At 45.8% G+C, this 27,468-nt stretch overlaps 1 protein-coding gene across 6 annotated transcripts in view; it reads right to left on the bottom strand.

The window, feature by feature from the left end:
• Positions 1–27,468, bottom strand: part of PIK3CG (phosphatidylinositol-4,5-bisphosphate 3-kinase catalytic subunit gamma) — a 191,695-nt gene that overhangs the window by 64,128 nt on the left and 100,099 nt on the right. The window contains exon 1 of one of the 6 annotated variants that reach the window (XM_056573586.1): positions 20,651–20,726. The exons of 2 other annotated variants lie outside the window; for them this stretch is intronic. Coding sequence is in view for 1 of the 4 variants with exons in the window: in XM_056573580.1 (XP_056429555.1) it covers positions 16,810–16,812 (3 nt within the window). In the remaining 3 variants the exon portion in view is untranslated. Of the gene's footprint in view, positions 1–1,076; positions 1,227–16,809; positions 16,922–20,650; positions 20,727–27,468 lie in introns of those variants that run through there. 3 more of the 6 variants (XM_056573580.1, XM_056573584.1, XM_056573585.1) reach the window with 3 other exon arrangements.

Here is a 27,468-nt window from a genome sequence, read left to right as displayed (position 1 = left end):
TGTGAACTGTTATTTCCTGTTTGAGTTTTTATTTTTTTGACTACAAATCCCACAATTCTATTTTCCTCCCTCCCACACATCAGCCACTCCACCCATCGAAACATAACTGAGCTGCATCCATTCAAAAGACCTGTGGTTTTCAATCAGGGTTCCTACAGCTGTTGCATTAGTTACAGATTGATCTCTCTCCCATTAAGCGATCGCTCCACCCACTGAAGCAGTCAGGCTCCCTGTCAGCTGACTAGTGAGTCAGGTCTCGGCCGCATTGCAACCTGGGAAAAATCTGAGACAACATTTTGCATGCATATAAAAATTTATATTAGGGTGAAAATCACATAAGAATTGTGAGGAAACCGTCACATACAGGTATAGACACTATATTATGAACTACACTAACTTTACAGCCCCTGTAACATAGTCAAATAAATAAAATTCCTGGATTACCCCTTTAACTATCTGGCACCAGTTCATTTTAAAAAAAAATGAAAATGTTTTCCAGGGGAGTACCCCTGTAAGTATGTTTGTTTTCCTCCTTTCTTAATGGCCCCATATCAAAATATATTTTTAATCTCTCTCTGACATATATTTATCAGTCTAACTTGTGACCTTAAATGATGAGGTTTTGTATATACATCCTATTTTTTTTCACCTGTAAATTTTTTGTTGGAAAGGTTTATACAAGTTTGATAAAGGACAAAACAAAAAATGCAAAAAAAACATTTAGGAATAACAGTCATATAAACAATATTATGCAAAGTACACAACAAAACATATCAGGAAGCAAAAATCCACCATCCTAATTACTTTTAATAACTTAAAAAAAATAAGGACAACTCATTGTTTAATCATTTTTCCTGATACCTCATCTATTGTCTCTTGTAAGTTATCTCTGAAGATGCTATTCAGGTTTAGGAACAACAGCCCCTTTTGCCTCTACCTGCAGTTTTTTTGTTTGTCTTATGTGTCACTACAGGTAAGTTGTAATAACAGAATTTATAAAAAAAAAAGAAATAAAAGTGAATATATGCTGAGTTTCATCCAAATCTCATAAAAAATGATAAACCAAAAAAACATACCTGCGTTGCTTAGGAAAGTAATGCCACTGAAGACTCATTTGTTTAGGGTACATACAAGTTGTCAGTAGTGCTGTCTGTCAGAAGAGTGTCTCTGCTTTAGTATCTGTTCTACTGTGTTTCTCGCCTTTCCTACTAGCTACAGAGGAAGTACTGCTGGCAACAGGAAGGAAGCCTAAACCACATTGATTATTCATTTGATTACATATTTAGAAAAACTACTGAGCACTTCCCTTAGCTACAGCACGAATGAATAGAGGAGAGTGTAAAAGCATAGTATTTATTATACTTTATGCGAGGGACATATGTCAAAGACAAAAAATATGTGTGCAAAATACTATGGCACTGCATGAAATTGGAACAGCTGCCCAGACAGTGATATCTCCAAGCATCTGAAGTGTTACACTAGGGTGCAGCTTTAAAAGAATGAAAAACGTAACATAAAAGTGCTGTGTAAAGTGCTCAAAACTAACATACACATCTACAGACCATTTTTCCTTCTTTTTATAAAATTGTCTTGTATTTTACTAAAATTTTCCATGTATACATTTTAACATATATGACTGTATGTCATCTATCTATCTCTAAAGTAACAGAAGTTTATATATGAAATATGTGATGTTTCAGCTCCCTCATTGAGCCTTCTTTAATCTCTGTGAGGGATCTGGAATATGGAACCACATCAGAAGACTAAAGCACTACTTTAACCCCTTAAAGGGGTACTCCGGTGAAAACCTTATTTCTTTTAAATCAACTGGTGGCAGAAAGTTAAACATATTTGTAAATTACTTCTATTAAACAATCTTAATCCTTCCAGTACTTTTTAGCTGCTGAATGCTACAGAGGAAATTCCTTTCTTTTTGGAACACTGATTACATCACGAGCACAGTGCTCTCTGCTGACATCTCTGTCCATTTTAGCAACCATGCATAGCAGATGTATGCTAAGGGCAGCATGGTGGCTCAGTGGTTAGCAGTGCTGGGGACTTGGGTTCAAATACCACTAAGGACAACAATAAATAAAGTGTTATTATTATTATTATAACGTCAGCAGAGAGAACTGTGCTCGTGATGTCATCAGAGAGCATTCCAAAAAGAAAAGAATTTCCTCTGTAGTATTCAGCAGCTAATAAGTACAGGAAGGATTAAGATTTTTTAATAGAAGTAATTTACAAATATGTTTAACTTTCTGCCACCAGTTGATTTAAAAGAAAAAAGGTTTTCACCGGAGTACCCCTTTAAGGACCAAGCCCATTATGACCTTAAGTACCCGAGCATTTTTTGCACATCTGACCACTGTCACTTTAAAGGGGTACTCCGCCCCTAGACATCTTATCCCCTATCCAAAGGATAGGGATAAGATGTCAGATCGCTGCGGTCCCGCTGCTGGGGAGCCCCGGGATCCCCACTGCGGCACTGCGCTATCATTACAGCACAGAGCGAGTTCGCTCTGTGCGTAATGACGGGCGATACAGGGGACGGAGCCGCGTGACGTCATGGCTCCGCCCCTCGTGACATCACGGCCCGTCCCCTTAATGCAAGTCTATGGCAGGGGGCGTGACTACCACCGCGCCCCCTCCCATAGACTTGTATTGAAAGGGGCGGGCTGTGACGTCATGAGGGGCGGAGCCATGACGTAACGATGCTCAGGCTCCTGTATTGCGCGTCATTATGTGCAGAGCGAACTCGCTCTGTGCTATAATGATAGCGTGGTGCTGCAGCAGGGATCCTGGGGCTCCCCAGCAGCGGGACTGCGGCGATCTGACCTCTTATCATAAGATGTCTAGGGGAGGAGTACCCCTTGAAGCATTAATAACTCTGGGATGCTTTTACTTATGAATTTGATTCTGAGATTCATAAATTTTAGTTGTTACTTGCATCCTTTCTTGGTGAAAAATCCCCACATTTCATAAAATTTTGAAAATTTAGCATTTTTCTAACTTTGAAACTCTCTGCTTGTAAGGAAAATGGATATTCCAAACAAATTATATATTGATTAACATACACACCGGCCCTCATTTACTAAGAGTGGAGTGTAGGTTTCTTTGTAGGTTTTAATTCCCTACAATTTATTTCCCACGGTATTTACTAAGATTTCCCTACATTTTCCACTTTTCCCTACACTTTGCTTTTTTTACACATGCACATGAGGGTTTTCCTCAGCTCAAATCCACCACATTTTATGTGGAAACCTTAGTAAATATGTTGGGTTTCTGTGAAAATGTCGGAAGCACGCCCCTTTTCAGAGACCACGCCCTTTTCCCGGTGGTCACGCCCCCTTTTCGCAATGTGACAGAATCTGGTGCACAACCCGACAAAACAAGTTGGGTTTGCAATAGTAAATGAGGGCCAATATGTCTACTTTATGTTGGCATCATAAAGTTGACATGTTTTTACTTTTGGAAGACATAAGAGGGCTTCAAAATTCAGCAACAATTTTCCAATTTGTCACGAAAATTTTAAAATTCAAATTTTTCAGGGACCAGTTCAGTTTTGAAGTGGATTTGAGGGGCTTTCATGTTAAAAATACCCCATAAATTACCCCATTATAAAAAAAACTGCACCCATCAAAGTATTCAAAATGACATTCAGAAAGTTTGTTAACCCTTTATGTGTTTTACAGGAATAGCAGCAATGTGAAGTGAAATTCAAAATCTTCATTTTTTACACTCGCATGTTCTTGCAGCGCCATATTTTGAATTTTTACAACGAGCAAAAGGAGAGAAATCCCTCAAAATTTGTAACCCCAATTCTCTATAGTAAGGAAATACCTCATATGTGGATGTAAAGTGCTCCGTGGGTGCACTAGAGGGCTCAGAAGGGAAGGAGCGACAATGGGATTATGGATAGTGAATTTTGCTGAAATGGTTTTTGGGGGGCATGTCGCATTTAGGAAGCCCCTAGGGAGCCAGAACAGCAAAAAAAAAAAAAAAAAAAACAAACACATGGCATACTATTTTGGAAATTACACCCCTCAAGGAACGTAAGAAGGGGTACAGTGAGCCTTAACACCTCACAGGTGTTTGACGACTTTTCGTTAAAGTTGGATGTGTAAATGATTTTTTTTCTCACTAAAATGCCAGTTTTCCCCCAAATGAAAAATTTATGCAAGGGGTAATAGGAGAAAATGCCCCCCCCCCCCCCCAAAAAAAAAAATTTGTAGCCCCATCTATTCTGAGTATGGAAATACTCCATGTGTGGACATAAAGTGCTCTGCTGGCGCACTACAATGCTCAGAAGAGAAGGAATCACATTTGGCTTTTGGAGAGCAAATTTTGCTGAAATGGTTTTTGGGGGGCATGTCGCATTTAGGAAGCCCCTATGGTGCCAGGACAAAAAAAACACATGGCATACTATTTACGAAACTACACCCCTCACGGAACGTAAAAAGTGGTACAGTGAGCCTTAACACCTCACAGGTGTTTGACAACTTGTTAAAGTTGGATGTGTAAATGAAAAAACATTTTTTTTTCAATAACAGGCTGGTGTAGCCCCCAACTTTTCCTGTTCATAAGGGGTAAAAGGAGAAAAAGCCCCCCAAAATTTGTAGTGCAATTTCTTCCGAGTACGGAAATACCCCATATGTGGCACTAAACTGTTTCCTTGAAATACGACAGGGCTCCGAAGTGAGAGAGCACCATGCGCATTTGAGGACTAAATTATGGATTGTATAGAGGTGGACATAGGGGTATTCTACACCAGTGATTCCCAAACAGGGTGCCACCAGCTGTTGCTGAACTCCCAGCATGCCTGGACCTTCAGTGGCTGTCCGGAAATGCTGGGAGTTGTTGTTTTGCAACAGCTGGAGGCTCCGTTTTGAAAACACTGCCATACAATACATTTTCATTGGAGGGACAGTGTAAGGGGGTGTATATGTAGTGTTTTACCCTTTATTATGTGTTAGTGTAGTGTAGTGTTTTTAGGGTACATTCACACTGGTGGGTTTACAGTGAATTTCCCGCTAGGAGGTTGCGCTGCGGTGAAAAATTTGCTGCAGCTCAAACTTCAAGCAGGAAGCATACTATAATACCCGCCCGTGTGAATGTACCCTGTACATTCACATGTTGGGGGCAAACCTCCAGCTGTTTCCAAACTACAATTCCCAGCATGTACTGACAGACCGTGGATGCTGGGAGTTGTACTTTTGCAACAGCTGGAGGCACACTGGTTGGAAAACCTTCAGTTAGGTTCTGTTACCTAACTCAATATTTTCCAACCAGTGTGCCTCCAGCTGTTGCAAAACTACAACTCCCAGCATGTACTGATCCCCAAAGGGCATGGTGGGGGATGTAGTTATGCAACAGCTGGAGGTACGCAACTACAACTCCCAGCATTCCGAGACAGCTGTTTGCGCATGCTGGGATTTGTAGTTTTGCAACATCTGGAGGGCTACAGTTTAGAGACCACTGCACATCTCCAAACTGTGGCCCTCCAGATGTTGCAATACTACAAATCCCAGCATGCCCAGACAGCAAACTGATGTGGGCATGCTAGGAGTTGTAGTTTTGCAAGATCTAGAGGGCCACAGTTTAGAGACCACTGAACAGTGATCTCCAAACTGTAGCCCTCCAGCTGTTTCAAAACTGCAAACCCCAGCATGCCCACACAGCAAACAGCTGTCTGGGAATGCTGGGAGTTGTAGTTTTGCAACATCTGGAGGGCTATAGTTTAGAGACCACTGTATAGTGGTCTCAAACTGTAGCCCTCCAGATGTAGCTCACCGGCTTCCATAGGATCCAGGGAGCCGCATCGCCGTCCTCTTTTGCCGCCGATCACAGCCGCTGATCGCTGCCCGCTGCCGATGGGTAAGTGGACCTTCGGCACCGATCCTTGTCGGTTTCCCCATTCTGCCCAGCCTACTGTGGGTGGGCAGAACGGGGTAACCGAAAGTTAACCCCCCCCCCCGCTCCCGATCTGCTATTGGTTGTTGCTTCTAGACGACCAATAGCAGGGATAGGAGGGGTGGCACCCCTGCCCCCTAACTCCTATCCCTTCAAGGATCCCCTTATTTTCCAGGTCACCGGAGACCTGTATGACCCGAAATAGCCGAAAATCGCCGGTGTGAATTCACTGGCGATTTGTCTAATGACCCCCCTGGGCATTTGCGTGGGGTGCCTGCTGATCGATATCAGCAGTCACCCTGGTCCGGTCCCCGCCCGTGGCAGGGACCGAAATTCCCACAGGCGTACATTTACGTCCTTGGTCCTTAAGTACCAGGTTGTCAGGACGTACCTGTACGCCTGTCAGGGTCCGGATGGGTATACTGTGAGGATACTGGTGGTGGATCCTCTGTGTCAGTGGGGTGATGACGTGGGCCGTACCAGGGGAACGGAGTCTAAGGGGTTACTGGTTTTCACCAGAGCCCGCCGCAAAGCGGGATGGACTTGCAGCTGCAAGTAACCCCAAGGTCGTTCCACCCGATAGCGACTCAACCCCAACTTACGGCTGAGACAGGCGCGGTACAAGGGATTAGGCAAGAGCAAGGTCGGATGTAGCAGAAGGTCAGGGCAGGCAGCAAGGATCGTAGTCAGGGGCAACGGCAGAGGGTCTGGAACACTGGCTTGGAACATACACAAGAAACGCTTTCACTGGCACTGAGGCAACAAGATCCGTCAATGCTAGGAAGGGGAAGTGGGTTTTTATAATGAGGGCACAGGTGTGAGTACTGATTGGGCCAGGCGCCAATCAATGGCACACTGGCCTTTAAATCTAAGAGAGCCAACGTGCGCGTGCCCTAGGGAGCGGGGCCGCGGGCGCTGGGACTGAGCCGACGGAGGACGGGACAGGTGAGGGGATTGCATCCCCGCCGGTGAGACTAATGCAGCGCTCCCGGTCAGCGGGTCTGACCGGGGCGCTGCATGGAGATGAACGCCGCGAGCGCTCCTGGGAGGAGCAGGGAACGGGAGTGCTCGGCGTAACAGTACCCCCCCCCCCCTTGGGTCTCCCCCTCTTTTTGGAGCCCAGGAACCTGTGAATGAGCTCCTTGTCGAGGACATTATCCTCGGGTTCCCAAGACCTCTCTTCGGGGCCACAATTCTCCCAATCTACGAGAATTTTTTTTTTACCTCTGACCACTTTAGAAGTGAGGATTTCCTTTACAGCGAAGACATCAGAGGAGCCAGAGACAGGAGCTGGAGCGACAACCTTGGGGGAGAAACGGTTAAGAACAAGAGGTTTGAGAAGTGAAACATGAAAGGAGTTAGGAATACGGAGAGAAGGGGGAAGAAGAAGTTTGTAGGAGACAGGATTCATTTGACTCTTGATTTTAAATGGTCCAAGGTAACGTGGTCCCAGCTTGTAGCTGGGAACGCGGAAGCGAATATACTCGGCAGAGAGCCACACTTTGTCCCCAGGAGCGAAGACAGGAGGAGTTCTTCTCTTCTTATCGGCATGTCTCTTCATACGAGACGAGGCCAGTAGGAGCGACTTTTGAGTCTCCTTCCAGATAATAGAGAAGTCCCGGGTAACTTCATCTACAGCAGGCAATCCAGAAGAAGTGGGAATGGGGAGGGGGGGCAGAGGGTGACGGCCGTACACCACAAAGAACGGGGATTTGGCGGAGGATTCAGAATTTTAGAAATTGTACGAGAATTCAGCCCAGGGTAGAAGGTCGACCCAATCGTCTTGGCGGGAGGAGACAAAATGTTGCAAATAGTCACCAAGAATCTGGTTAACTCTCTCTACTTGCCCATTGGATTGGGGGTGATAGGAAGACGAGAAATTTAATTTGATTTTTAATTGATTACAGAGATCTCTCCAAAATTTCGATACAAATTGAACACCTCTATCCGAGACGATATGCGTGGCTAGCCCGTGAAGGCGAAAAATATGCATAAAAAATTGCTTTGCCAATTGTGGCGCAGAAGGAAGACCTGGAAGCGGAATGAAATGTGCCATTTTGGAGAAACGATCAACGACCACCCAGATGACGGTGTGGCCATGGGATACAGGCAGATCCGTAATAAAATCCATAGCAATTTGGGACCACGGCTGCTCAGGAACGGGTAAAGGATGGAGGAGTCCAGCAGGCTTCTGGCGAGGGGTCTTATCCCGGGCGCAAACTGTACAGGCCCGAATTAAATCAGTGACATCACCCTCCAGCGTAGGCCACCAATGTAAACGAGAAATAAGCTGGATGGACTTCTTGATGCCAGCATGGCCAGCGAGGTGAGAGGAATGTCCCCATTTGAGGATCTTTAGGCGCTGGCATGGAGGGACAAAGGTCTTTCCAGGAGGAGTTTGACCAATAGAAGCTGGAGCAGAGGAGACCAGGCACCCAGGAGGTACAATATGCTGTAGAGGGACTTCAGATTCGGTGGCATCAGAGGAACGTGAAAGGGCGTCAGCCCTGACGTTTTTGTCAGCAGGACGAAAGTGAATCTCGAAGTTAAAGCGGGCAAAAAACAACGACCACCTAGCCTGGCGAGGGTTCAGACGCTGGGCAGACTGGAGGTACGAGAGATTTTTGTGGTCAGTGTAAATGACAATGGGGTGTTTGGAACCCTCCAATAGATGCCTCCATTCTTCGAGTGCTAACTTGATGGCTAGAAGTTCACGATCACCAATGGAGTAATTTTTTTCTGCCAGAGAGAAGGTTTTAGAAAAGAAACCACAAGTAATATTACGTCCGGTTGAGTTTTTTTGGAGAAGTACGGCTCCGGCTCCGACTGAGGAGGCGTCCACTTCATGCAAGAAAGGTTTCCATGGATCATGTCTGGACAGCACTGGAGCAGAAGCGAAGGCAGTTTTGAGGCGATTGAAGGCCTCATTCGCTTGAGGAGGCCATGATTTAGGGTTGGCATTCTTCCTAGTCAGGGCCACAATAGGGGACACAATGGTGGAAAAATGGGGAATAAACTGTCGGTAGTAGTTGGCAAATCCTAGGAAGCATTGGATAGCATGGAGTCCAGAAGGGCGTGGCCAATCTAAAACCGCTGACAGTTTGTCTGGGTCCATTTGAAGTCCCTGGCCAGAGACTAGGTAACCTAGGAAAGGAAGAGATTCACATTCAATGAGACATTTCTCCATTTTGGCATACAGGTGATTTTCGCGGAGTCTCTGGAGAACTTGGCGGACATGACGACGGTGTTCCTCTAGACTAGAGGAGAAAATCAGGATGTCGTCCAGGTAAACCACAACACAGGTATATAACAAGTCCCGAAATATTTCATTAATGAAGCCCTGGAAGACTGCAGGAGCGTTGCAGAGCCCAAAGGGCATAACAAGATATTTTAAATGTCCGTCTCTGGTATTGAATGCGGTTTTCCACTCATCCCCTTTCCTGATGCGAATAAGATTATATGCGCCTCTTAAGTCCAATTTAGTGAAAATATTGGCGCCACAAAGACGGTCAAAGAGTTCAGAGATCAAAGGCAGGGGATAGCGGTTTTTGATGGTGATTTTATTTAAACCGCGGTAGTCAATGCATGGCCATAGTGAACCGTCTTTTTTAGACACAAAGAAGAACCCCGCTCCAGCAGGGGATGAGGACTTTCGAATGAATCCCCTCTTTAGATTTTCCTGGATATAGTCAGACATGGCTTGAGTCTCTGGGGCGGACAGAGGGTAGATCCTGCCCCGGGGTGGAGTAGTACCAGGAAGGAGGTCAATAGGGCAGTCATAAGGCCTATGAGGTGGCAAAGTCTCTGCTTGTTTTTTACGGAAAACATCGGCAAGGTCCTGGTAGGCCTTGGGAAGACTTGGTATAGGTGGAGCCACAGAGGTTTGACTAATGGGAGCAGATGTGAGGCATTGTTTGAGACAAGATGAACCCCAACTCTTGATCTCCCCGGTGGTCCAGTCAAGGGTAGGAGAATGACGTTGGAGCCATGGCAGACCGAGGAGGATTTCAGAGGTGCAGTTGGGTAGGACAAGAAATAAAAAATTTTCGTGATACAGTCCAATGCACATTAGCAGGGGTTCTGTGCGGTAACGCACAGTGCAGTCAAATTTTTCTCCGTTGACTGAAGAGATGTAGAGTGGTCTGACGAGACTGGTCACTGGGATGTTGAACCTATCAACAAAAGAGGCCAAAATAAAATTTCCTGCAGAACCGAAGTCCAAGAAGGCCACAGCTGAGAAGGAGGAATTAGCAGAAGGAGAAATCCGCACAGGCACAGTGAGACGTGGAGAAGCAGAATTCACACCTAGAGCTGTCTCACCTTTGTGAGGAAATGGAGTGCGTTTCTCCTGACACAGAGGGCGGATAGGACAGTCTTTTAGGAAGTGTTCGGTACTAGCACAGTACAGGCATAGATTCTCGTTACGGCGGCGAGTCCTCTCTTGTAGGGTCAGGCGGGACCGATCCAATTGCCTCCTCGGCAGAAGGCACAGGAACAGATTGCAGTGGACTTGAGAAGAGAGGAGCCGGGGAGAGAAATCGCCTGGTGCGAACAAGATCCTTCTCCTGTCGGAGCTCCTGGCGTCTTTCAGAGAAACGCATGTCAATGCGGGTAGCCAAATGGATAAGTTCAGACAGGTTAGCAGGAATTTCTCGTGCGGCCAGTACATCCTTGATGTTGCTGGATAAGCCTTTCTTGAAGGTCACGCAGAGGGCCTCATTGTTCCAGGATAATTCAGAGGCGAGGGTACGAAACTGGATGGCGTATTCGCCTACGGAAGAACTTCCTTGGACTAGGTTCAGCAAAGCAGTCTCGGCAGAGGAGGCCTGGGCTGGCTCCTCGAAGACACTACGAACTTCAGCGAAGAAGGACTGGACAGTGACAGGATCATTGTGGTCCCAGAGCGGTGTGGCCCATGACAAGGCCTTACCAGACAGGAGACTAACCACGAAAGCCACATTAGACCGTTCTGTGGGGAATTGGTCCGACATCATCTCCAAGTATAGGGAACATTGAGACAGGAAACCACGGCATAGTTTAGAGTCCCCATCAAATTTGTCCGGCAGGGACAGGCGGAGGCTGGGAGAGGCCACTCGCTGCGGAGGAGGTGCAGGAGCTGGCGGAGGAGATGGTTGCTGAAGCTGTGGCAGAAGTTGTTGCAGCATGACGGTCAGTTGGGTCAGCTGTTGTCCTTGTTGCGCTATCTGGTGAGATTGCTGGGCGACCACCGTGGTAAGGGCAGCGACAACTGGCAGTGGGACCTCAGCGGGATCCATGGCCGGATCTACTGTCAGGGTCCGGATGGGTATACTGGGAGGATACTGGTGGTGGATCCTCTGTGTCAGTGGGGTGATGACGTGGGCCGTACCAGGGGAACGGAGTCTAAGGAGTTACTGGTTTTCACCAGAGCCCGCCGCAAAGCGGGATGGACTTGCAGCAGCAGGTAACCCCCAGGTCCTTCCACCCGATAGCGACTCAACCCCAACTGAAGGCTGAGACAGGCGCGGTACAAGGGATTAGGCAATAGCAAGGTCAGACGTAGCAGAAGGTCAGGGCAGGCAGCAAGGATCGTAGTCAGGGGCAAGGGCAGAGGGTCTGGAACACTGGTTTGGAGCATACACAAGAAACGCTTTCCCTGGCACTGAGGCAACAAGATCCGGCAATGCTAGGAAGGGGAAGTGGGTTTTTATAATGAGGGCACAGGTGTGAGTACTGATTGGGCCAGGCGCCAATCAATGGCGCACTGGCCCTTTAAATCTCAGAGAGCCGGCGCGCGCGCACCCTAGGGAGCGGGGCCGCGCGCGCCGGGGCTGAGCCAACGAAGGATGGGACAGGTGAGGGGATTGGCTACGCGGGTCGCATTCCCGCCGGTGAGACTAATGCAGCGCTACCGGTCAGCGGGTCTGACCGGGGAGATGCATGGAGGTGAACACCGCGAGCGCTCCGGGGAGGAGCAGGGACCCGGAGAGCTGGGCGTAACAACGCCCAGGGTCCTTAACTGGTTAAAGGTGTACTCACATGGAAAACTTTTTTTTTTATCAAATGGTGCCAGTTAGTTAAACAGATTTGTAAATTACTTCTATTAAAAAATCTAAATCCTTCCAGTACTTTTTAGGGGTTGTATACTACAGAGGAAATGTTTTTCTTTTTGGATTTCTCTTCTGTCACGACCACAATGCTCTCTGCTGACCTCTGCTGTCCATTTTAGGAACTGTCCTGCTCTGGACAGTTCCTAAAATGGACAGCAAAAGTCAGCAGAGAGCACTGTGGTCCTGACAGAAGAGAAATTCAAAAATAAAAGAATTTCCTCTGTAGTATACAGCCCCTAGAAAGTACAGGAACGATTAAGATTTTTTTTTTATAGAAGTAACTTACAAATCTGTTTAACTTTCTGGCACCAGTTGATTTAAAAAAAAAATAAGTTTTCCACGGGAGTACCCCTTTAAACAGATCTGGATTTTTAATTGGAAACCTCTTTTTGTATAAAGTGCCACACACGGCGGTTCCCATGCCACTGAAGTAGGGCGGCCAATGGCCAACAAGCTTGCTGGAAGAATCACACAGCCATTGGCTGCTGCATTTCAGATTGCTGGATCGTTCATGCTTTTACTTTCACCATTCAATTTTTGCTAAACTTAGTTTTTCACAAATGATAGCTGAAGGTATTGACAAAATTTACCACTGACATAAAGTACAATATGTCATAAAAAATAAAGTTTATGGCCCTTCGTCCTTAAAGGAGAACTGCGGCGCAAAATGTTTAACTTCCCCTGTGCCCAGGCTGCAAAAAAGAAAAAAACAAATTTTAACTCACCTTCCTACGTTCCGTCGATATCGGTGTCCCGGTTCTCTGGTGCTGGTCTTCTTCCTGCTTCCTGGAGATGGTGAGTCATACTGCGCTCAGCGCATTACTGGCCGCAGCTATGTCCCGCCACGGTCGGTGATAGGCTGAGCGCACTGTCATGTAAGGGGCCCGGGCAGCAGGGAGAAGGTGGGGCCCGAGCTCCTTACATGACAGTGCGCTCAGCCTATCACCGGCCAAGGCGGGACATCGCTGCAGCCGGCGACACGCTGACTACAGTGTGACGTTCCGAACCTAAGAAGCATGCAGCCAAGCAGCGCCGGAGGAACAGGACGCCGATATCGGAGCAACGGGGGAACGTAGGAAGCTGAATTAAAATTTGTTTCTAGTATTTGCAGCCTGGGCACAAGGGAAGTTAAAAGTTTTGCGCCGCAGTTCTCCTTTGAGGCTGAAATAGGCAGCATCATTTAAGGGTTAAAGAAGTAGGAATTTTTCATTTTTTCCCTCCCTGTCTTGTTATATCTATAACTATTTAAATTTTCCATCTACAGACCCATATGAGGGCTTGTTTTATGTGGAAACAATTGTACTTTGTAATGACATCTCAACATTTTTCAACAAAATCTACAGAGAAGCCCCTATACAGTGCACTTTACGGTTAAAATGGCTTATTCTTTTTATTACAAAGATACCCAATTTATGTAATTCTTTGCTTTATTTTAACAAAAAATTGGGGGAGATTAATCATATCCTGTGCAGAGGAAAAGTGGAGTAGTTGCTCATAGCAACCAGTATTGCTATCAGATTGCTTCTTTAATTTAGAAAAAAACCAAAAAGGCTTTTGTAAAATAAAAGAAGCAATCTGATTTATTGTTATGGGCAACTGCACCACTTCTCCTCTGCAAAGTTTTGCAAGAAAATGAGTATGCTTAAAATTGTTCTCTTTTGGCTCTTGCAATTATTTTTAATGTTTACATCATTGACCGGGTTGCGGTTTTATTAGTGCTATATTATAATATTTTGGACATTTCCGCACACGATGATATCAAATTTATTATTTGGGGATAAAAATGTGTTAATTATTTACATTTATTAACACTTTTTTTATTATTAATTTTTTATTCCTCATAGGAAACTATTTGATGCAATCTTACAGTTGCAAAAATAGCAAAGCATTGATCAGTGTTATTGGCGCTCTGTATGGCTTGCCTGTGACATCCTGTATAAGAAGAGGATCACTGAGGGACACGGAAGTGAGCAGAGGGATATCAGCACCATCTTGACTGATTAGCTCCACACAATTGCGCTGCGGAGGTCCCAATGACAGACATCTGTTTATTAGCACTTTTAGATGCCATGATTCACTTTGATTGTAGGATCTAAAGTAGGATCTCTAGAGGTTAAAAATGTTTTTCACATGCCAATTTCATTCTAAATACCTGCTGGAAACAACTGGTCCAGGAAGTCAAAAACACAAAGTGAACAAATAGACTCCCACAACTCTGCTCAATTCAGAATGGTTTATATAAGCAACATGAAAAGCCTTGACCAGTGAAGAGATAACATGAACCATCTTTCTCTTCTTCTATAACACGCACCATCTTACTATTCTTCTAACATACACCATCTTACCATTCTTATAACATACACCATCTTACTATTCTTCTAACATACACCATCTTACCATTCTTATAACATACACCATCTTACTATTCTTCTAACATACACCATCTTACCATTCTTATAACATACACCATCTTTCTCTTCTTCTATAAAATACACCATCTTACTCTTCTTCTATAACATACACCATCTTACTATTTTTCTAACATACACCATCTTACTCTTTTTCTATAACATGCACCATCTTACTCTTCTTCTATAACATACACCATCTTACTATTCTTCTAACATACACCATCTTACTCTTCTCCTATAACATGCAGCATCTTACTCTTCTTCTATAACATACACCATCTTACTCTTCTTCTATAACATGCACCATCTTACTCTTCTTCTATAACATACACCATCTTACTATTCTTCTAACATACACCATCTTACTCTTCTCCTATAACATGCAGCATCTTACTCTTCTTCTATAACATACACCATCTTACTCTTCTTCTATAACATGCACCATCTTACTCTTCTTCTATAACATGCACCATCTTACTCTTCTTCTATAACATGCACCATCTTACTCTTATTCTATAACATGCACCATCTTACTCTTCTTCTATAACATACACCATCTTACCCTTCTTCTATAACCTATACCATCTTACTCTTCTTCTATAACATACACCATCTTACTCTTCTTCTATAACATACACCATCTTACTCTTCTTCTACAACATACACCATCTTACTCTTCTTCTATAATATACACCATCTTACTCATCTTCTATAACATACACCATCTTACTCTTCTTCTATAATATACACCATCTTACTCTTCTTCTACAACATACACCATCTTACTCTTCTTCTATAATATACACCATCTTACTCTTCTTCTATAACATACACCATCTTACTCTTCTTCTATAATATACACCATCTTACTCTTCTTCTATAACATACACCATCTTACTCTTCTTCTACAACATACACCATCTTACTCTTTTTCTATAACATACACCATCTTACTCATCTTCTAAAACATGCACCATCTTACTCTTCTTCTACAACATGCACCACATAGATGAAAACTCACAATAACTACACCAAACTTAGACTATCACCATTTATGGTCCAAAATACAATAGCAGTGGGGTGAGAAAGAGGACTGTGTACAGTATGCCACAGAATGCTTGAGCTGCTGTACCTGTATTAGGTGGCTCCAACAAATAAATGTCACCTATTCACACCTGAATGGATGTAATGTGTTTTTTATAGTGAGGGCTCACTAACCCACTAAGAATCCATGTAGCAATAAAAATGAAACGACAAACACCACATTCTTGCTTTTTTCAATTGCTTTAGTGAAAATCTTGCATAAATTCACAATGTCTTCAGCAAATATTGTAAAAAGTTGACATTACAAAATATCAAAAAATAATAATTCACCCAAGGTGCACCTTCTACGGACACGCTAGACACTCTTCGAGCTGCAGGAGATTTTCAGCCCATGTCCGGGCTCCCTTTAGCTGGACGACCTTTCTCTCACGAAGGGGAACAGACTGGAGCTTGCGTCAACACTTTACGACGTTTTGGAGACCACGCCTCCTTTTTCAAGTACTTCAAGTTCATATTTGAAAAAGGAGGCGTGGTTTCCGAAACGTTGTAAAGTGTTGACGCAAGCTCCAGTCTGTTCCCCTTCGTGAGAGGAAGGTAATCCAGCTAAAGGGAGCCCGGACATGGGATGAAAATCTCCTGCAGCTTGAAGAGCGTCTAGCGTGTCCGTAGAAGGTGCACCTTTGGTGAATTATTATTTTTTGATATTTTGTAATGTCAACTTTTTACAATATTTGCTAAAGACATTGTGAATTTATGCAAGATTTTCACTAAAGCAATTGAAAAAAGCAAGAAAGTGGTGTTTGGCGTTTAATTTTTTATTGCTACCTGTATTAGGTGGCATCTGCCATCTAGAGGACAAAAGTGGCATTATGTGACAACCTTATTGACATAGCCCACCCCTCTCCCTGTCATTCTGCGTTACAAGATCCTGGTGCCAATGTAACCTTCTGCCACCTATATATGCCAGGTCACAGACCCTCATTAACCCATGCAGACTGATGGCACAGAGATCACAGCCCTGCTTCCTACCATTGCCACACATCTGCTGCCTGTGACACTGTATACACGTGACTGGCACATGACTATCAATGTAGACTAGGAAGCCTGGTCTGCTCACACATTACTGGCATCACATCGTGCCCACACCAGCTGGCATGCCCACCTCTGGGAACACAAAGGCTGGCAGTGCCAGTCTGCGCCTCTTATTGTGTCATCACACAGCGACACAATGATACAGGGAAAGCCATTGCTGCCGGGGACAGACAGTCTCCTCTTCCAAGACTGTCACTGCTCGTCTACACCGGGGAGGATTGAGGGGGCTAATGGAGGAACCTCCGCCCTAAGTTACTTACCATATTCCGCCGCCGCACTGCCCCTTCTAGTTTATTGTGCTTGATCTTCCGTTGCTGTGTAGTGTGACTGTGGAATTACTGCGGTTCAATGTCGCCATCTAGTGGTCACTGTGGGTTAATGACTATTTTTTTTCTTTTGAACTTACGCTTGTATTAGCTTGTGAGAAAGCTGCAAGTAGTGAAGTTTCCACACAAGACTAGCTTTCTAGGCACTGTAATTTATGGACTAATACATGGTGGCACTTCTGTTAAAAGGTAGCTCCCACTATCCTATTTTTTTTTTCCATCCCTGCCTATTGCCCATCTATCCCTAACCCCCTCCCTGCTTTTAATTTTTATTTTTACTATATTAAAAATGCCTTTTGTCTGCCTGCCAGTGTGCTCACTACCAGGCAGACTTCCCCAGCAGGCACCACGTCACTGATGCCTGCTGGGGGGGGGGGGGACTTCCACCCTTAGTTCATCTACACAGGGTGCCTCCAGCCGTTTCACCACTACAACTCCCAGCTTGCCCTGACATCTATTGGCTGTCAGGGCATGCTGGGAGTTGTAGTATTGAAACAGCTGGAGGCACCCTGTGTAGATAAACTATTAGTAAGTTACATGCGGCGCTAGCCCGTCCCCTCCGTCTCCCCCGCACCATACCCCGTTCTCTCCATGACAGGCAGGGAGCGAGTGCAGCCTAACTGAAAAAGGACTGATTGCCAGGCCAAAATCAGTCCTTTTTCAGGCGTGACTTCACGCCAGGCTGCAGCCGGCCACTAGGTGGGAGACCCCTAGTGGCCGGTTTTCAAATGTAAATTAAACCATTTTAATAAAAAAAATAAAAAAATAATAAAAGTATATTAGAGATATGTTGTAGTACATAAGTACTATAACATATCAAAAAATAAAGTTGGTGACAGTGCCCATTTAACCCCTTAAGGACCGGGGGTTTTTCCGTTTTTGCATTTAAATTTTTTGCTCCTTGCATTTAAAAAATCATAACTCTTTCAATTTTGCACCTAAAAATCCATATTATGGCTTATTTTTTGCGCCACCAATTCTACTTTGTAATGACGTCAGTCATTGTACCCAAAAATCTACGGTGAAACGGAAAAAAAAATCATTGTGAGACAAAATTGAAAAAAAAACGCTGTTTTGTAACTTTTGGGGCTTCCATTTCTACGTAGTACATTTTTCGGTAAAAATACACCTGATATTTATTCTGTAGGTCCATACGGTTAAAATGATACCCTACTTATATAGGTTTGATTTTGTTGTACTTCTGGAAAAAAATCATAACTTCATGCAGGAAAATTAATACGTTTAAAATTGTCATTTCTGACCCCTATAACTTTTTTATTTTTCCGTGTATGGGGCGGTATGAGGGCTAATTTTTTGCGCCGTGATCTGAAGTTTTTAACGGTACCATTTTTGCATTGATAGGACTTATTGACTTATTTATTCATTTTTTCATGATATAAAGAGTGACCAAAAATGCACTATTTTGGACTTTGGAATTTTTTTGCGCGCACGCCATTGACCATGCGGTTTAATTAACGATATATTTTTATAATTCGGACATTTCCGCATGCGGCGATACCATATATGTTTATTTTTATTTACACTGTGTTTTTTTTTATGGGAAAAGGGGGGTGATTCAAACTTTTAATAGGGGAGGGGTTAAATGATCTTTATTTACTTTTTTTTTCTCACTTTTTTTGTGCAGTGTTATAGCTCCCATAGGGACCTATAACACTGCACACACTGATCTTTATCATTGATCACTGGTTTCTCATAAGAAACCAGTGATCGATGATTCTGCCGCTTGACTGCTCATGCCTGGATCTCAGGCATTGAGCAGTCATTCGGCGATCGGACAGCGAGGAGGCAGGTAGGGGCCCACTGAGCTAACCGGCATACTTTCAGTTTCACTTTAGAAGCGGCGTTCAACTTTGAACGCCGCGTCTAAAGGGTTAATAGCGTGCAGCACAGTGATCAATGCCGCGCGCTATTAGCCACGGGTCCCGGCCGTTGTTAGAGGCTGGGCCTGACCCGCTATGACGCGGGGCCACGCCGTGGCCCCGCGTTATAGATCGGGAGTGGACACATGACGTTCCAGTACGTCATGTGTCCTTAAGGGGTTAAAGTGTTTTCTCTGTGAGCTACAGATAACTGTGTGGTGGTGGCGGGGTGTGTTGTGCAGGGCAGATGATGTTACCCTAGGTAGAGATGAGCGAATCGCATCGGATTAAGTCAAATTTGTTCCAAATTTCAAAATTAGTTTGGGATTGAACTTCGACTCGATTTGAAATAATGAATTTATTCATTAGCGAAACGCCTGCAATTGTCCTGTATAATGTATAGATGCAAGCGGCTTTCTCCTGCACCTCGCATCTCTGCAATAGATGGGACGATCGCATCGGGTGTCAGGAGTGACTCTTGCTGTGATCTGTCCTCAACTGCAGGTACTACTGCTCCCAACATGGAGCCCACTCTGCTCCATGCTGGGAGCTGTAGTGCCTGCATTAATAGACAGATCGCAGCGAGTGTTACTCCTGACACCCAATGCAATCATCCTGTATAATGTATAGATGCGGGCGGCCGGCCGCTCTTCTGTGGTCCTGTAGTATGAGTTTATGCCATATATATACCTATTATTCATATTTCCCGCAGAAAGCTGTGATTGGCTGGAACCATCTGGCCAATCACAACTATCTTTGGGAAATATGAATAAGTGATGTGAATTCTATTCACATCACTGGCCAGACGGAGTATAGTGCAGGGATGCGAGTGCAGGAGAAAGCCGCTCCATCTCTGCAATAGAAAGGACAATCTGTTCCATGCTGGGAGTAGTAGTACTACCTTAAAAATGTTTAAAAAAAATAGAGAGAAAAAAGTGAAACACACACTTTATTAAACACATTATTAAAATTCATTACTAATAAAAATTTGCCAAGAATTTATTCGGATCAAATCGATTTTTTTAAATAAATTTGGCCAATTGTCCGAATCAAATTTTTCAAAAAATTCGCTCATCTAACCCTAGGGGAAGATAGTACTAACCCCTTGTGTTCGTGACACCAGGGAGTGGTTTAACCTTAATCAGCCGAAGATATACCGCTGGATCCTGGGCTTGGCACGGGGGCAATGAAGACACCGACGCCAAGTTACGAACAACGGTAGCTTTACTGAGGGTAGACAGTTGTTACAGTCTATGCAGTACAGCCAGGGCCCAAGAAGGTGACCAGGGACACAGAAACCTTGCAGGTTTGCTGAGACTTGTAGTAGACAGGAGAATTTAGTGCAGGTCATGCTGGATAGACAACAGACTTGACTTGACTGACAGTGCTGTGACTTTAGCATAATGTGCACTTGACTTGTGGCTGCAGGACTTCATTTAGGCCTCCAATGTTCTGGACACACACACTAAGATGAGTAGACTGGACTGGACCTCAGGAACAAGAGAGAGAAGCTAGCTCCACCCACGGTTTATATAAGGGAGACAAGCAGGGAGCCCATAGGTCACCTTTGGGGTCAGCTGGTCACTAGTACCTCCTGGGTAACAATCACATGGTACATTTATTAAAGTCACAACACACAATAAAATGCATAACATATTTACATGGGAAAAACAACTGCAGGGTGCCCTGGGGACACTGAGGGACACTGCTTGACAGGGCAGGAGAGTACAGGGAAACACCATCCCATTCTGGGCCACCACAACTGTGTCAAAATGACGATTTTCTTATATAAATAGTTACTCTTGACAAGTATGTGAATATACGGGTCATTATGAGTAAAAACACTGTCTCTGTTATAAAAGAACTTAGATAACCCATACTCTTAGATAACCCACTTTTCTGTTAGCTATAGAGGAGGAATTGGTGTTTTTTTTCTCTCTCAGCTTATATATGCACCAGCTTGTGAGAAAGCTATAAGTAGAGAAGAATTTATACATAATTAGTCACTTAAGCACAGTTATTTAAAGGGGTTGTGCGCTGCCCTAATTTTCAGAGCTCCGCTCACAGCGTCCGGAAGTTCATTACTCCGAACGCTGTGTGCGGGCTTCCGCGTTCGCGGCTGCCGGGCGTGACGTCACGCTCGGCCCCTCGCCCGCCCCCTTGTGACGTCTCGCCTGCCCCCTCGGGACGTCACGCCCGCCCCCTCTACCAAAGTCTATGGGAAGGGGGCGTGACAGCGGTCGCGCCCCCTTCCTATAGACCTTCGTTGAGGGGACGGGCGAGACATCACAAGGGGGCGGGCGAGTCGTCGCGAGGGGCCGGGCGTGACGTCACGCCCGCCGGCTGCGAACATGGAACCCCGCACACAGTGTTCGGAGTAATGAACTTCCGGACGCTGTGAGTGGAGCTCCGAAAATTAGGACAGCGCACAACCCTTTTAAGGAGCAAAGTGGTATCTCTGTTAAAGTTACTGCTCTGTTCGTGGAGGAGGGGAACACTTTACATTACTATTTGTTAAAGGGGTACTCCACTGGAAAAAAAACAATCTAAATCAACTGGTGCCAGAAGGTTTAACGGATTTGTAAAATACTTCTATTTAAAAAATCGTAATCCTTCCAGTACTTATCAGCTTCTGTATGCTACACAGGAAGTTCTTTTCTTTTTAAATGTTCTGTCTGACCACAGTGCTCTCTGCTGACACAGCTGTCCAGAGTAGAAGCAAATCCCCATAGAAAACCTCTCCTGCTCTGCACAGTTCCTAAAATGGACAGAGATGTCAGCAGAGAGCACTGTGGTCAGACAGAACATTTAAAAAGAAAAGAACTTCCTGTGGAGCATACATAAGCTGATAAGTACTGTAAGGATTAAGATTTTTAAATAGAAGTAATTTACAAATCTGTTTAACTTTCTGGCACCAGTTGATTTAAAAAAAATGTTTTCCAGTGGAGTACCCCTTTAAGCTAGTTTTTAAATCAACGGGATTCTGCTGTGCAGGTGGCGGAATTCTGTTTTCTGTGTCCGCAGAAAGAATGAACATGTTCATTCTCTCTGCGGACTCTGCATGGAATGCATAGCCGTCTATGAGATGCCACATTCCTGTGCGGTCTTAGTGCCCAGGGTCTCCAGAAAGTCTGCACGGAGATTTTCCATTCGGAGATTTCGGACGTGTGAACATAGCCTCGGGCCATGTTCACATGACAGAATTTCCGAGCCAGATTCTGCATTGGAATTCTGCAGGGAGATTACACTGCAGCAGAGTCCTGTTGAATTCAATGGGATTCTGCTGCGCTGTGCACACGGTGGAATTTTTGTGCCAGATGTTTCTGGCACGGAAATTTTATTTTCTGTGTCCACAGAAAGAATGAACAAAAAATTCATTGTAGCAGATAGCTATGTATCGGGGAGAGACTAAACTAGTGTGCTACATCTCTGCTGTATCAAACTAATAGTAAGGATCATACAGACTCTGCCATAATGCAATATAGAAAATGCAAAACCTACAAAAGAAACTAATTGCAGCAGCAAAAAAATCTGATAAAAATATTTATATTATTGAAATCCATAAAATATTCATAAGCCATAGGCAAAAAACAATTACAAGACATACAAACAAACAACAGATGGCGGCAATTGGAACACAGGGGCGGTCCTGGCTAATACAGATAAAGTGCTATGTAGAATGTAAAATGCAAATGCCTCCCACAACTATATAGGTATACATGAGACATATGATGAGGTACAGGCTGAAAGTGTAAGCTCCAAAAAAATAAAGTGCATGTGCAACAAAAAAATTATAACTGAGCATATATCAAACTCAGAAAGAAATACCCATATAAGAGAAGCAATCTGGAAAAGCCTCAGGACGCCCACCCCTACAACCGTTACGGATAACTTTCTTATTCCGGGGGTGTTGCTACATGGTTTAGGAGGGTATACATACAATTATCATCCAATCATAAATATTACAGACAATGCAAACACTTACATCAAGTGCAAGGCATTAATAATATCCACTGTTACGCGTCGTGTGCCGGACAGTGACCCGTGATCGCTGACGGCACACATAAAGACTGTTACGCCGAGCGCTCCGGGTCCCCGCTCCTCCCCGGAGCGCTCGCTTCACTCTCTCCGCTGCAGCGCTCCGGTCACGTCCTCTGACCCGGGGCGCTGCGATCCCGCTGCCAGCCGGGATGCGATTCGCGATGCGGGTAGCGCCCGCTCGCGATGCGCACCCCGGCTCCCCTACCTGACTCGCTCCCCGTCTGTTCTGTCCCGGCGCGCGCGGCCCCGCTCCCTAGGGCGCGCGCGCGCCGGGTCTCTGCGATTTAAAGGGCCACTGCGCCGCTGATTGGCGCAGTGGTTCCAATTAGGGTAATCACCTGTGCACTTCCCTATATTACCTCACTTCCCTTGCACTCCCTTGCCGGATCTTGTTGCCTTAGTGCCAGTGAAAGCGTTCCTTGTGTGTTCCTTGCCTGTGTTTCCAGACCTTCTGCCGTTGCCCCTGACTACGATCCTTGCTGCCTGCCCCGACCTTCTGCTACGTCCGACCTTGCTTCTGCCTACTCCCTTGTACCGCGCCTATCTTCAGCAGCCAGAGAGGTGAGCCGTTGCTAGTGGATACGACCTGGTCACTACCGTCGCAGCAAGACCATCCCGCTTTGCGGCGGGCTCTGGTGAATACCAGTAGTGGCTTAGAACCGGTCCACTAGCACGGTCCACGCCAATCCCTCTCTGGCACAGAGGATCCACTACCTGCCAGCCGGCATCGTGACAGTAGATCCGGCCATGGATCCCGCTGAAGTTCCTCTGCCAGTTGTCGCTGACCTCACCACGGTGGTCGCCCAGCAGTCACAACAGATAGCGCAACAAGGCCAACAGCTGTCTCAACTGACCGTTATGCTACAACAGTTACTACCACAGCTTCAGCAGTCATCTCCTCCGCCAGCTCCTGCACCTCCTCCGCAGCGAGTGGCCGCTCCTGGGATACGCTTATCCTTGCCGGATAAATTTGATGGGGACTCTAAGTTTTGCCGTGGCTTTCTTTCCCAATGTTCCCTGCATCTGGAGATGATGTCGGACCTGTTTCCCACTGAAAGGTCTAAGGTGGCTTTCGTAGTCAGTCTTCTGTCCGGAAAAGCCCTGTCATGGGCCACACCGCTCTGGGACCGCAATGACCCCGTCACTGCCTCTGTACACTCCTTCTTCTTGGAAATCCGAAGTGTCTTTGAGGAACCTGCCCGAGCCTCTTCTGCTGAGACTGCCCTGTTGAACCTGGTCCAGGATAATTCTTCCGTTGGCGAGTATGCCGTACAGTTCCGTACACTTGCTTCAGAATTGTCCTGGAATAATGAGGCCCTCTGCGCGACCTTCAAAAAAGGCCTATCCAGCAACATTAAAGATGTTCTGGCCGCACGAGAAATTCCTGCTAATCTACATGAACTTATTCACCTAGCCACTCGCATTGACATGCGTTTTTCTGAAAGGCGTCAGGAACTCCGCCAAGATATGGACTCTGTTCGCACGAGGCGTTTCGTCTCCTCGGCTCCTCTCTCCTCTGGTCCCCTGCAATCTGTTCCTGTGCCTCCCGCCGTGGAGGCTATGCAGGTCGACCGGTCTCGCCTGACACCTCAAGAGAGGACACGACGCCGTATGGAGAACCTCTGCCTGTACTGTGCTAGTACCGAACACTTCCTGAGGGATTGTCCTATCCGTCCTCCCCGCCTGGAAAGACGTACGCTGACTCCGCACAAAGGTGAGACAGTCCTTGATGTCTACTCTGCTTCTCCACGTCTTACTGTGCCTGTGCGGATGTCTGCCTCTGCCTTCTCCTTCTCTACGGTGGCCTTCTTGGACTCTGGATCTGCAGGAAATTTTATTTTGGCCTCTCTCGTCTACAGGTTCAACATCCCGGTGACCAGTCTCGCCAGACCCCTCTACATCAATTGTGTAAATAATGAAAGATTGGACTGTACCATACGTTTCCGCACGGAGCCCCTTCTTATGAGCATCGGATCTCATCATGAGAGGATTGAACTTTTGGTCCTCCCCAATTGCACCTCAGAAATTCTCCTTGGACTTCCCTGGCTTCAACTTCATTCCCCAACCCTGGATTGGTCCACTGGGGAGATCAAGAGTTGGGGGTCCTCTTGTTCCAAGAACTGTCTAAAACCGGTTCCCAGTAACCCTTGCCGTAACTCTGTGGTTCCTCCAGTAACCGGTCTCCCTAAGGCCTATATGGACTTCGCGGATGTTTTCTGCAAAAAACAAGCTGAGACTCTACCTCCTCACAGGCCTTATGATTGCCCTATCGACCTCCTCCCGGGCACTACTCCACCCCGGGGCAGAATTTATCCTCTCTCTGCCCCAGAGACTCTTGCCATGTCCGAATACGTCCAGGAGAATCTAAAAAAGGGCTTTATCCGTAAATCCTCCTCTCCTGCCGGAGCCGGATTTTTCTTTGTGTCCAAAAAAGATGGCTCCCTACGTCCTTGCATTGACTACCGCGGTCTTAATAAAATCACGGTTAAGAACCGCTACCCCTTACCCCTCATCTCTGAACTCTTTGATCGCCTCCAAGGTGCCCACATCTTCACTAAATTGGACTTAAGAGGCGCCTATAACCTCATCCGCATCAGAGAGGGGGACAAGTGGAAAACGGCATTTAACACCAGAGATGGACACTTTGAGTATCTGGTCATGCCCTTTGGACTGTGCAATGCCCCTGCCGTCTTCCAAGACTTTGTCAATGAAATTTTTCGTGATCTGTTATACTCCTGTGTTGTTGTATATCTGGACGATATCCTAATTTTTTCTGCCAATCTAGAAGAACACCGCCAGCATGTCCGTATGGTTCTTCAGAGACTTCGTGACAACCAACTCTATGCCAAAATTGAGAAATGTCTGTTTGAATGCCAATCTCTTCCTTTTCTAGGATATTTGGTCTCTGGCCAGGGACTACAGATGGATCCAGACAAACTCTCTGCCGTCTTAGATTGGCCACGCCCCTCTGGACTCCGTGCTATCCAACGCTTTTTGGGGTTCGCCAATTATTACAGGCAATTTATTCCACATTTTTCTACCATTGTGGCTCCTATCGTGGCTTTAACCAAAAAAAATGCTGATCCCAAGTCCTGGCCTCCTCAAGCAGAAGACGCCTTTAAACGACTCAAGTCTGCCTTTTCTTCGGCTCCCGTGCTCTCCAGACCTGACCCTTCCAAACCCTTCCTATTGGAGGTTGATGCCTCCTCAGTGGGAGCTGGAGCTGTTCTTCTACAAAAAAATTCTTCCGGGCATGCTGTCACTTGTGGTTTTTTCTCTAGGACCTTCTCTCCAGCGGAGAGGAACTACTCCATCGGGGATCGAGAGCTTCTAGCCATTAAATTAGCACTTGAGGAATGGAGGCATCTGCTGGAGGGATCAAGATTTCCTGTTATTATCTACACCGACCACAAGAACCTCTCCTACCTCCAGTCTGCCCAACGGCTGAATCCTCGCCAGGCCCGGTGGTCTCTGTTCTTTGCCCGATTTAATTTTGAGATTCACTTTCGTCCTGCCGATAAGAACATTAGGGCCGATGCTCTCTCTCGTTCCTCGGATGCCTCAGAAGTTGATCTCCCTCCGCAACACATCATTCCACCTGACTGCCTGATCTCCACTTCTCCTGCCTCCATCAGGCAGACTCCTCCAGGAAAGACCTTTGTTTCTCCACGCCAACGCCTCGGAATCCTCAAATGGGGTCACTCCTCCCATCTCGCAGGTCATGCGGGCATCAAGAAATCTGTGCAACTCATCTCCCGCTTCTATTGGTGGCCGACTCTGGAGACGGATGTTGGGGACTTTGTGCGAGCCTGCACTATCTGTGCCCGGGATAAGACTCCTCGCCAGAAGCCCGCTGGTTTTCTTCATCCTCTGCCTGTCCCCGAACAGCCTTGGTCTCTGATTGGTATGGATTTTATTACTGATTTACCCCCTTCCCGTGGCAACACTGTTATTTGGGTGGTCGTTGATCGATTCTCCAAAATGGCACATTTCATCCCTCTTCCTGGTCTTCCTTCTGCGCCTCAGTTGGCGAAACAATTTTTTGTACACATTTTTCGTCTTCACGGGTTGCCTACGCAGATTGTCTCGGATAGAGGTGTCCAATTCGTGTCTAAATTCTGGAGGGCTCTCTGTAAACAACTCAAGATTAAATTAAATTTTTCCTCTGCATATCATCCCCAGTCCAATGGACAAGTAGAAAGAATTAACCAGATCTTGGGTGATTATTTGCGACATTTTGTTTCCTCCCGCCAGGATGACTGGGCAGATCTCCTTCCATGGGCCGAATTCTCGTATAACTTCAGGGTCTCTGAATCTTCCTCCAAATCCCCATTTTTCGTGGTGTACGGCCGTCACCCTCTTCCCCCCCTCCCTACCCCCTTGCCCTCTGGTCTGCCCGCTGTGGATGAAATTTCTCGTGACCTTTCCATTATATGGAGAGAGACCCAAAATTCTCTCTTACAGGCTTCTTCACGCATGAAGAGGTTCGCGGATAAGAAAAGAAGAGCTCCCCCCGTTTTTTCCCCTGGAGACAAGGTATGGCTCTCCGCTAAATATGTCCGCTTCCGTGTCCCTAGCTACAAGTTGGGACCACGCTATCTTGGTCCTTTCAAAATTTTGTGTCAAATTAATCCTGTCTCTTATAAACTTCTTCTTCCTCCTTCTCTTCGTA

The sequence above is a fragment of the Hyla sarda genome, chromosome 4 (assembly GCF_029499605.1).
Source record: "Hyla sarda isolate aHylSar1 chromosome 4, aHylSar1.hap1, whole genome shotgun sequence".
NCBI classification, from domain to species: Eukaryota; Metazoa; Chordata; class Amphibia; order Anura; family Hylidae; genus Hyla; species Hyla sarda.
The sequence above is the reverse complement of the archived record's forward strand: the minus strand, read 5'-3'. Positions and strand labels throughout refer to the sequence as shown.